This window comes from Osmerus eperlanus, chromosome 22, assembly GCF_963692335.1.
Source record: "Osmerus eperlanus chromosome 22, fOsmEpe2.1, whole genome shotgun sequence".
NCBI lineage: Eukaryota > Metazoa > Chordata > Actinopteri > Osmeriformes > Osmeridae > Osmerus > Osmerus eperlanus.
The window spans coordinates 11092672-11104147 of NC_085039.1; the positions used below are offsets into that span (position 1 = coordinate 11092672).

An 11476-nucleotide genomic window follows, 5' to 3' on the forward strand; every position below is an offset into this window, starting at 1 on the left:
AGAAAGTGCAGCTTGCATCTGGAAATAATGTGCACAGTACTGTAGTCCAGTGCTGCATGACACATTCAGCATGAGGTGTCATATGTGGAGAGGATCCCAAACAATCATACTGGGGGAAAAAATAAATAAATAAATAAAACCAACATAGCATGAGTGAATGTTTCCTTCTGACTTTCTATTATATAATTCTAGTTCAGCACTATCAGAAGTAAAAGACAGAATGAGAAAACAACTTCTCCATACAGTCTTTCCTGATTCACAAAGGATTGCCGTCTTCCAACCAGAGATGAGTATTCAGCGCCTCCACATCATCCATTCTTACCCCAGGACCGAGACGGATTAGTCCCGCAATGCTGTTGTTACGTCGTTTGTTATCTTCCTCAAAGACAAAATACGCTGTATATTGTGGGGGGGAAAGAAACTCTCTTGCCAAGATATTTGCTGTACCTGAAGATGTCGTGCTTGGATCTAATAACTATTCATGACGCATGTGTAATTAATCCAAGACATTCAATAGTTAATTAATAGCCACAAGTAAAGACACTTTACTATATAATTTAGTCAGATTAGTGCTTTAGTTGTTTTTTCTACCATTTTAATAGTGTGTGATGGTGCCCTTTTACTAATGACCATTTGAAACCCCTTTTTCTATCACCATAAGGTATGCAGTCATGCTAATATCCTCAACACAGGCCGTCTGTGTCGCCTGCACGTTTTAAATGTCACTGATTTCCAAAACTGATAGCACGGCAGATAAAAGTGCTAAAAACATTTAGCTGAACAAAGCCACCCGAACGTGAAAGCAGGATGTCACTGAAAGAGGAAGGATTGTTTCAACACAAAATTTCACCTTTGCTAGGTTTGCTCCGTTCAACCTCAAAAAAGACAACACATAAAACCCACCAGCATTGGAAGATTTTTGATAGCGACGCTTACTTTTTCAGTAAAGTCAACTGAAGGATAAAGACGGCTATAAGCCGTCTCACGTTGCTCATTAGGAGCAGGAGGAGCCTAGTGTTCTTCCAGACTAAGATAAACTACATCAGTTGTCAGACACCTGCTTTCCATGTCTGACAGCCAGAGACTAAAACAATCTGACAAAGTCAAGAGCAACTAGTCGGTACGACTGGTTGAAAAAAGGCAGTTAAAAAAAGCAACCGTCATCAATAGAATAGGCCTACGCGGAATTGTAATGAGCGTCATCGTGTCACAAGTATGCTATTTTTTGGTGTGGAAATAGTGTGGGTTGGCCGTTTTATCTCAGGTAACAAACACTTGCAGAAGGCCGCTTGTTTTTCATTTCGATTTAGATGTGTGGGGTGCAACTGTCATTACAGCCTCTTTGCTGTTTTGGGATTTCAAGCAGCTTCCTTCAAATAACACTGTTCTTTAAATATCTTCTTTTTTTTTTAAAATTATTTTCTTCCCCGCAGCCAACATTGCTCTGGAATTTATTAGTTCTGTCTAGGCACACGCTACCCTTGGTTGCTGGAGGTATAATTGTGGCTTGTCACTCAAGCTTGCACTGGTCCTGCTGGAGGTTTAAGAGATATGTTACCCCTCTGTCAGTTAGTCAATCAAATTGATCATTTTGATCTGGCTGTGTAGTCGTATAACAAAGATATGGGCTGCTTTTTCCTGCCCTATGTTTATTAAATAAACTCCAGGAACGATTGAAATCCATTACAGTTAAAGGAAATTAATTAATTGATTTGCAACAACCTGATAGTAATTAGATTGTTGGGTCTTCACACATTACCACAGTCAGTCACTAAGAATGTCCTTCATGCTAATTCATAAGTGTAATATTGTATTTGTGTATGGGGAACTGGAACATCAAGAACCTTGCTTCTAATCTCCTCGAAAACCCAAGCAGTAAACAATGAGAGATTCCCCTGATATGTTCTCCCAAGCCACGAAGAAAGGTTGAATTTAGCCTCGGGCCAAGCTGTTAGTGCTTCCTGATCCATCTATTTGGCAACTAGCCCATGTTTGGGTAACCTCACATGAAGAGTGAGGAGAGAGGTTGTCGTTGCCTCTTGCTGGACTGGCTTCACAATTTTTCGTACTATTTCGTTTCACGTAAATGGTGCTGTAACAACATCGAGTCAAATTTAACTCTGAGTGGAATGAGGACATTTGGTGGTTTCAGGGAGAGTACAGCCCATGCAGTTGAGACAACTTGCATTCACCCGCCGCAAAATTGAATTTAGCTTGAATGTCAGCATGGCAAATATGGGGGGGGGGGGGGGGGGGAGAAATAAATAACACAAGCGTGTCAACAGTGTTCACATCAAAAAAGGGCCTGCTGGTGAACAAGCTGACACAGTTAACTAACCAAAACTAGCACACTATTCACTTATGTCATCCCATTATTCTGCATGTCAATTTCAGGACAGATCCCTAAATGAAGTGCCCCTAGAGGCTAGAACTGTAGGAGTTCCATTCATGACTGTTTGTGTGAAACAATAATATAATTAATGTTAGCAACCCTTTATTGAAGAAAGGCTCTTGGGATGGTTCCAAGATAGTTGTTCTCGAATGGGGCTTTAGGATGCCAGTTCCCCCAAAAAATCCCCCTTCCTCACCAGCTAAACCAGCTTGCAGTGTCATGAAACCTCTTTTGAGATAATTGCATCGGTCTTTCACCGGTACAAGAAATACCTGAGCATCCATTCAACCTCTATGTCCTTGAATGTGCGAGACTGTATATCCCTTTCTATTTCTCTGATCTTATTTAGCGAATCACTACACCTGTCTATTTTTAGCCAATGCTCTCAATTTCCTTAAACTTCCAGGCTCTCTCTCTCTCTCTATTTCTCTTTCTCTTCTTTTTAACCATCCAAAATGGTATATGCCTCCTTTTTTCCTACTCTGATCACATTCATCCAGCCTCCAGAAGAGAATCTCTATGCTCATTAACCTTTGTGCTCCGGTGTACCCTAGGGCTCCATTTCAGACCCTCCATCTACTCTCCCTCCACGCTCACCAGCTGGGCCTTCTCCCTGCATCCAGATGTAGAAAGTTCTTGAACTTCTTCAGCACATGTCCCCCTTTCTGTCTTTATCCTTTTTTCTTCTCTGTCCTTTGATGAAAAGGTTTCATGCTGGTGGGAGACTCCTCCTTTCCCCCTCTGTCCACCACCTGAGGGTGTCCTTTAACGCTGCCATGTCCTCACACGTTAAATCAAACGTACAATGTGTCCTCGCCAAGCAGTTTCTCCCATACCTCCTTCTTTTGTCATTCTCACAGAGGGGAATCTCACACCGATGCATTAAATATCCCCGAATCTCCTTCAGAGTTCAAAATGACTTTGTGATGAACGGCAGCCTCTATGTAGAAACTTCGTAGAGATATTTTCTATCAGTGTGCACAAACACATCAAGGCACCCATGTGAAGCTTCAGCCAGTTCAAGAATATATGCCTTTTCATGAAATATAATCTGACGGCAAGTTTGTTTGTTCACTCTATCACCCTGTTTCAAGCTAAGGAAACTCAATCAATTAACATTAAGACTTATACAAGTCCTTTGAAGATAATATCAAACAGGGTTAGCAGTATGCCTCAGGCCTTGCACTCATAAACAGTGTCTTAAAACCTCCAGACCAAAGGTAATTAAGTAGCTTTCTGAAACTAGAGAGAGCAAACCCCACTGTTATTGTTCCAGTGTTTCCTCTATGTTGATTGCGGCCGCCACGTCTACATTTCTGCCGCCACGGTATCAGAAATAGGGCTGTACAAAAGGCCGTCTATGAGCAGTGATTGTTAGAGTGCATGTTGGAGATAGCAGGGACACGCGCTTCACACGCGAGCGTGCACGCGGCACGCGCCACTGGGCGTCCTTGAGAACTGTAATTCGTATAACTTATGTTGTCAGTTCATTCAAGGCTGTTATTGTATTAGTCTATAGTTCTTGCAAATGTAAATTAAGTTAACTGGTGATTTTCGTTGTTTGTATTCTTCACCTGCTAGCTAAATTGCACGTGGCTGTTGATTTAATAGCGATTGCTGAATGCCCTTGCTCACGTTTGTATTTTAGTTGCATTTTTATGCTGAAGTAGTTACACTGCATTAAGATAATGTCATTAATAGTGGGTTTATTGTTATTATTTGCTATAGAATGCTTACCCTATATGTCAAGATCAAATTAAGCAGACAATGTACATGTGCTTTAAAGTGGCCTACCTTAATCGATAGGCTAGGCTACTGACGATTTAACAATACGTTATTACGTCAATTATTAATTGGCAGCATTTTATGCCATTTAGAACATACTTTATGAGTGTAAGGGGTGTCTTTAAGTAGCCTAACCTTATTGCTTTAGGGGAAATAGGACGAAAATATGTCCAATATTACATTAGCTATTAGACAGTAGGGGAGGGGGTTGTTGTTCGATAGACCTGCCCCTGTTGCTAAAAAAAAATCCTAAAGGAAACACTTCTGTTCTCACATGCTTCAGTTTCATCTTCCCCTGGCTGCATCCACAGAGCTTTTTTTTCCACCCCCAACTTCTGTCCAAAGTCGTCCCCAATATGGAGGGAGAAGGGAGCTTTGGAAACCATGCTGGTGGCATGCTGGCATTCTGTAGCGATGGCATTTTCATACTCATTCCATGGAAAAAGAGGTAATCCTTTGGATTTGGGGGGACAGATGGTGAGAGAGTTTACCACAGTTTGGGAATGATGTCCATGCATTACCGTGTTTCTGTTGGCGTTAGACAGACGTTGTGTGGGTACTAAACAGCAAATGCTCCGATTCTATCATCTCCCCCAGACACACAGGCATTTCTTTGCAGTGTATGTACGTTTTTTAGTTTTTTTTTATCTGTCTACGATATCTTGTTGTTGTTCGCTGGGGAGATCTTCAGGATGTGTTTCGTTAATGTGCTGGAGCGAGATGGCCAAACAGTGCAGGGACCTAACAAAGCAGATACAGCACTGCTGTCCACTGGAGTCTCGTTATCATGAAGTGACTAAACATTGCCTTGGGCTTGACTGTGAGAAGAGCAGTAATGAATCCATTACGTCCCCCTCCTCCCCCCAAAAAAAAGTATTTCATGTTGCACTGGGAGAAAAACACAAACTGTTTCTGGTTGCACAAAAGAGATAAGAGGTTCCTCGAGTCTGTTTTAGATTTTTTTTCCTGAGTGTTAGACTGTGGATCATTTTATGGTGGCTGACAATAGACTGTATACTGTGATATTTCAAAAGCTAGGCTGATGAACCTGATGTATTACATAGAGAACAAAAACACTAGTGTTTTCTTGAATAATGCAATCTAACCACCTCAAAAACAATGTTTCTCTTTTACAATTGTTCTATTCTTTTCCTCACCATTTTACTATTCAGTTGCTGCTATTCACCTTTCCATCTCCCTCTCTCTCTCTTTCTTTTCTCTCCGTCATTCTTCATCTCTCGGGCTCCCTGGGCATCCCCCCCCCCCCCAAAAAAAAGAAATAGTCAATTCTGGAAAACTAAACAAGGCCCTTCAGTTCTGATTGTCTTCAGTCCAAACCCTTCATCATCCTCTTCATCACAGAACACCTCTGCTAAAATCCGCACATTTTTCCCCCAACTGTTACACAATCTGCAACCATCAATACGTGCCTGGGGCGCAATCCAATTGTTTCTCTTCTCTCTCATCTTATCCCCAGACCTCACCCCCTCCACCCAGCGCAACCTCCTCCCCTGCCTCTCTCTCTCACTTCCCTACCTCCCTCTCGCTCTTTCTCTTTCTTGTTCCTCACTTTCTGATGATGATGCCGCCTCATATCATCACCGCGGCGATGACTATTATTCACATTCTCCTGCCTGGAGAAGGATCGTTCCCTGCACCACTTTGTGGCAATTGTTCAACTGACTCCCGCTTGTCACCGGGTTAACTCTTTGTCGCCCGCGACTGTTCTCCCACAATCACCACACACAGTTTGTAAGAGGGAAGAAAAAAACAACTTCCTGTTCTGTCGGTTTCCCTAACCTGTTAACGGACCGCTCAGCAGCTCGTGGAAATATTGATTCATGATGTAACTGTGAAGTACACCGAGTTCGAGAGTGTGAATGTCTCTGAATACTTGTTGACAACTGTTACCCTGTGCATTTGGCAGAAGGGGACACTCTACTGTGGAAACTCAGGGAGTTACAGAAATCCCGATGGACCTCTTGTAAATTTAATTACGTCTGGCTCTCACTCACAAACCTGGTGCAGGAACATTCCCCCCCCCCCCCTCTTCACACTGTCTCACTGCAGTGCATTCTGGGATTGTATCTCCTCTTGGAGGAAGGCACAGATGGCAGATCTGACTGTACGTGTTTACAACTAAATGGGCCATGAACAAAGAGGGCTGACCTCTTGTGAGAGACCCTTTTTAAGGGACCAAAAATAATTGGACAAACTAACATAATCATAAATCTAATTGTCACTTTTAATACTTGGTTGCAAATCCTTTGCAGTCAATGACAGCCTGAAGTCTGGAACCCATAGACATCACCAGGACACATGTCCAAAAGGGGGAAAAACACGCATAACCTCTAATTTAACGGATTTGTTTTGAAAACACTCAAAGGGGTGCAGTACTGTCGGAAATACTGAATTTAATTTGACAAAATTGTCTTTTAATGTGGCTATTTCACTGCCGCTTGTTGTACGGGTGTTCTGCCTCTCAGTCCTTGGCTTGGTTCATAGCTGGACATCATGTTCTGATCATCTAAGCAATTCCCCCTCCCAACTCTGCACTCTGCGGGAGAAACGACTCAAAGTGGACATGTGGACAACAAGCTGTGTGGTTTCTAATGTCATTGCAATTACTTCACATCCTAATGGAATCTGTCAAAATGCTTGTCAGCGCTGCTGTTTCATTGGCATATTCTCCAGCCGGGTGACACCAGTCACAATAAAACACTCGTTTGACATGCCCTGACATTATCAATACCAGCCACCCTACCATGTACAAAAACTAGGCCTGACTCTAATTGCACGAGACCAAATGCAGCTGTGGAACACGCCTGACAGCCATGATAATGAGACCATGAGGCTGAACGTTTAAAGACACAAGACTGTCGCTAATGCTAATCAACAGGCAACATGTATTGCATTATCAATTCATATAACACTAATTACAGCGATGTATGCACAACGCGCTGAAGGATAGGATCAGCTCGTGCTTTCCTACGCACGGCACACACTCCAGCCAGTATCTCAAATGAATGTGAGTAATTTTGTTTCCGTGGTTTAATGGCGAACCCGATTAGCGTGACACGGCATCTTGTACCCTGCGACCTGCGTTGCGCATCAACTGATGAAGGTGCTCATCTGAGATCTAACGCACGTGGACGGAATATTAGAATAGAGATCACCCCCCCCCCCCCTTTAAATCAAGTGTTTTGAGGCGTTTGCCAGGATTTACGTAACGTGCCACGTTGAGGGACGAACGATACCCGCTTTCAGTACGTAGGCTGGGTGCGCAGTCAGAGCGCGACTCTCTCTCGAGCTCTCGGCTTCAGCTCTTAACGTTCCTCCCGATAAAACCCCAGATGTAATTTTTCCAGGAGACTTGTTTGTGTAATTTGTGGTGATTGGGAGACAGAGCCTCATCTCCTTCATTCAAACAGACACGAAGAAGTGCATCGCTGAGGTGTGTGGACGTTGTTGAACTCTGAAAACTGAAAGAGATCTAGTGGAACAAACTTACCACAGTAATATGAGAAAATTACGTCCAATTACATCGCATCACAATATAACTAAATTGCGAAATACCTTATGACTCACTTAAAGAGGGAACTTGGGATGTATATTACAATACCACTTCATCCCTTTTTCAAGGACTCACAGTACTCCGAATCAAATGCATCCAGGAAGCAAAACCCAGCACTATGTGACGTAGTGTTAGAGCCACAAAAACACACTCGCTAGCACTTCTGGGTAGTGAGATGCTCTTTCTACCCTACTTGGCAATTAACAAGAGAGGTCTGTTTGGGATGGGCCAATGTACTGTACAACGACAGGCTGTCTCTGTAGAGATCCAAACCGCCACACACACCCACACAGACATACAGTACACACACAGACACAGACAAACAGTACACACACGCACAATCCGGACTGTTAAAAAGTCTTAACTCATCTAGGAAACATGCTGGGCTCCAGTCTCAAAGGTCCCATCTCATATAGTCTCATTGGAACATGTCCAATGAAACAGAATCGAGAGAACGGGACCGAAAAACCAACTGGTGTCAAAAGTTCCTTAACTAGCAACTGCAACTGTAAGAACTTATGAATCAGCTGCCAATGCACCCTGGGAAAAATTAGTTCTGAGAGGGCAGATGTTCACCAGAAAACATTTGAGGAAATGTGCAGAAGATGTTGTTGGTTCCCGACCACTAGAATCCCCCCGAGTACAGTGCAAGAAAATATGTTTTTTTTTTTTGGGGGGGGGAGGTTCACAGGAAGGGCATGTGTCATGGAAATGAAGCGTAGCGCACTGCGTAGTGTGGCACAGGAAATGACCCGTGTAATAGCCGATGTGACGAGAAGAGCCTCTGAAACGAGGGTGGCAGCACAGGCGGAGGACAAGGGGGGCAGAGTGAGGGGGGCAGAGTGAGGGAGTCGAGTGAGGGGGGCAGAGTGAGGGAGGCAGAGTGAGGGAGTCAGAGTGAGGGGGGCAGAGTGAGGGGGGCAGAGTGAGGGGGGCTCCATGCCGCTCTTAAACTGTGAATCGATACACTTCAACCTCCAAAAACAGTTAGGGGAAGAAGAAATAAAAAAATAAATAAAAAATGATGTTGAAGGACACGGTAGTGGAGAACAATCGCCTCACAAAAGGCTGTAGATCAACCTTGGATTTGGTGTAATTGGGACATTTTCTAAAGGTTAACTCCTCCTGAAAACCCTCCCAGATGAATGTTTTCACCTGGGCACGGGGAGCCGATGCTTGTTATCAATACACCGTTGTTATTGGACTCATCCACTGCCCAGGTTTCCCAGGAGGCGGCAGGGTCAATACCACGCCTCGATTTATGTTCAAGCCGGTCTGACGTAAACCTGAAAGCATTTCATCTGACTGATGAAATCGTGATTTCAATTTCCTTTGAAAAAGCGTGTGTACTGCAAATTGTATGAGTGAGAGTTTACTTTGGTTAATGGCAGTGTATACCATATTATCAACACGTTTACATTTACATTTAGCAGACTCTCTTATCCAGAGCGACTTACAGTAAGTACAGGACATTCCCCCGAAGGTGGAGTGCCTTGCCCAAGGACACAACATCATTTGGCACGACCGGGAAATCGAACCAGCAACCGTCTGATTACTAGCCCGATTCCCTAACCCCTCAGCCACCGGACTCCCTCTCTGACACCATCAATGAAGAACCAGAACAGGTTCCCTCTGTAAGTCAAAGCAAAACAAGAAATACACGTGAAAAAGTTCAACCTCGGACGATTTCTCTTACACTTGGTAGGGAGTCAAGCTTTAACACTCTCTGTAGAACCAGACTGGAGGCTTAATGTAGACAACATGGCTGGTTAAGCATCTTCATGAAATCCATGGTGGGTGAGAGGATTATTTGACTGCACCACTTCATACAGAACACAGCCATTTACATCTGCATACATCCACCACCTGTACATCTACTATATCTACATCTACTACAGCATACCTACATGTACATCTACTATATCTACATCTACTACAGCATACCTACATGTACATCTACTATATCTACATCTACTACAGCATACCTACATGTACATCTACTATATCTACATCTACTACAGCATACCTACATGTACATCTACTATATCTACATCTACTACAGCATACCTACATGTACATCTACTATATCTACATCTACTACAGCATACCTACATGTACATCTACTATATCTACATCTACTACAGCATACCTACATGTATATCTACTATATCTACATCTACTACAGCATACCTACATGTACATCTACTATATCTACATCTACTACAGCATACCTACATGTACATCTACTGAATCTAAATCTTCTACATGTACATATGCTACATCTACATCTCCTAAATCTACAAATACATCTACATATGCTGTACATCTACTTCATCTACATCTACAGTTCTTAACGCAGGCCTCAGCCCGACAAGCTGACTCGTTTCACAAGCCGGGCCATGAACTGCAAACACTCGGCACGCCACGATGCCGCCAGAAAAAAGCAGAACATCCTCTATCTGCAGCTAGCTTTCATTTAATAACCCCATTTTCCTCTGATTCCTGTGGAATGCCAAATGCCATCCTTCTCCAAGTCCATTATGGAGGTCAGAGTTCCCCCTGCGAGGCTTCCAGGTGTCGGCAGATAAAACAGAGGGGAACCGGAATCCCAGATCCTTTCCATCCCCCCGAAAAGAAAAAAAAAACGCTAACAAGAGGGAAAGGCCATTCTGCAACTCGATTAATGACCATGGGCTTCTTTAGCTGAGTGGAGAGAGACCCACAGACGTTTTGACAACATGGGAGGCTGGGAGGCTGACGGATTTTCCTGGATGAATTTCAATAAAACAAGCCACGACACTGGACTTGTCTGGTTGGGCATGGGATACATGTCTCGATACAGATAAATGTCACGGCAAGCTATTCTCAGAGCGTCTAGCTACCACGGTTTCTCATTTCTTTTTTCGAATCTATATGTATATTTAAATCTCGCCACATTTGTTTGGAGTATGTTTCAAAAGACGCACGCCGAAGCTATTGTTGGCACACTCTCGGGATGCCAGGGTTGTGCTTGCCTGCTCGCTGGACTATTTTGGGGAGAAAAAAAGGGAAGGAGAAGGGTGAAGATTTCTATCTCGTGCTTAATGAGCCCATGTGCCAGCGGTTATCTGATGAAGCCTTGTGTCCTTGTGAAATATTTTGATTCACCCAATCACCTTGTACGGTCTTGCAGCCGCGCCCCCCCCCCCCCCCCCCCAAGGTGTTAACAAAGTGCGAGACGTAACATCAAAGTCCAGTGGAATCAGAGGGATTTTGTTTTGATGTGAATGGTAGCAGAGAGGGCAATCTGATTGACAAAGAGACATTTCCTCTCTCTCTCTCTCTCTCTCTCTCCATCTCTCTCTCTCTCTCTCTCTCTCTCTCTCTCATCTCTCTCTCTCTCTCTCTCTCTCTCTCTCTCTCTCTCTCTCTCTCTCTCTCACTCTCTCATACTCTCTCATACTCTCTCTCTCTCATACTCTCTCTCTCTCTCATACTTTCTCTCTCTCTCCCTGAATGTCATCTCTCTCTGGAGATGTCCCTGTTTATGAAGAGTTAGGCAGTGAAACCGGAGGCCCGGGTGAGTTTATCACATTCATTAATGAGATACTGTAATTCAAAGGAAAGCTGGTGACACAAAACAATCAAAGTAGAGAGACTGTTCGGTTGGTCCCCATGGGGAAATATGGAGGGAGGGAGAGAGAGAGAGAGAGAGAGAGAGAGAGAGAGAGAGAGAGAGAGAGAGA

The 11476-nt window shown here is 43.6% G+C and overlaps 1 protein-coding gene across 1 annotated transcript in view; it reads left to right on the top strand.

Annotated features, from left to right (window-relative positions):
• cfap58 (cilia and flagella associated protein 58) overlaps nt 1–3032 on the top strand; it is a 24776-nt gene extending 21744 nt beyond the window's left edge. The window contains 1 exon segment of the mRNA XM_062448913.1: nt 2947–3032. Coding sequence (XP_062304897.1) covers nt 2947–3032 — 86 coding nt within the window.
• Nucleotides 3033–11476: the final 8444 nt, after the last annotated feature.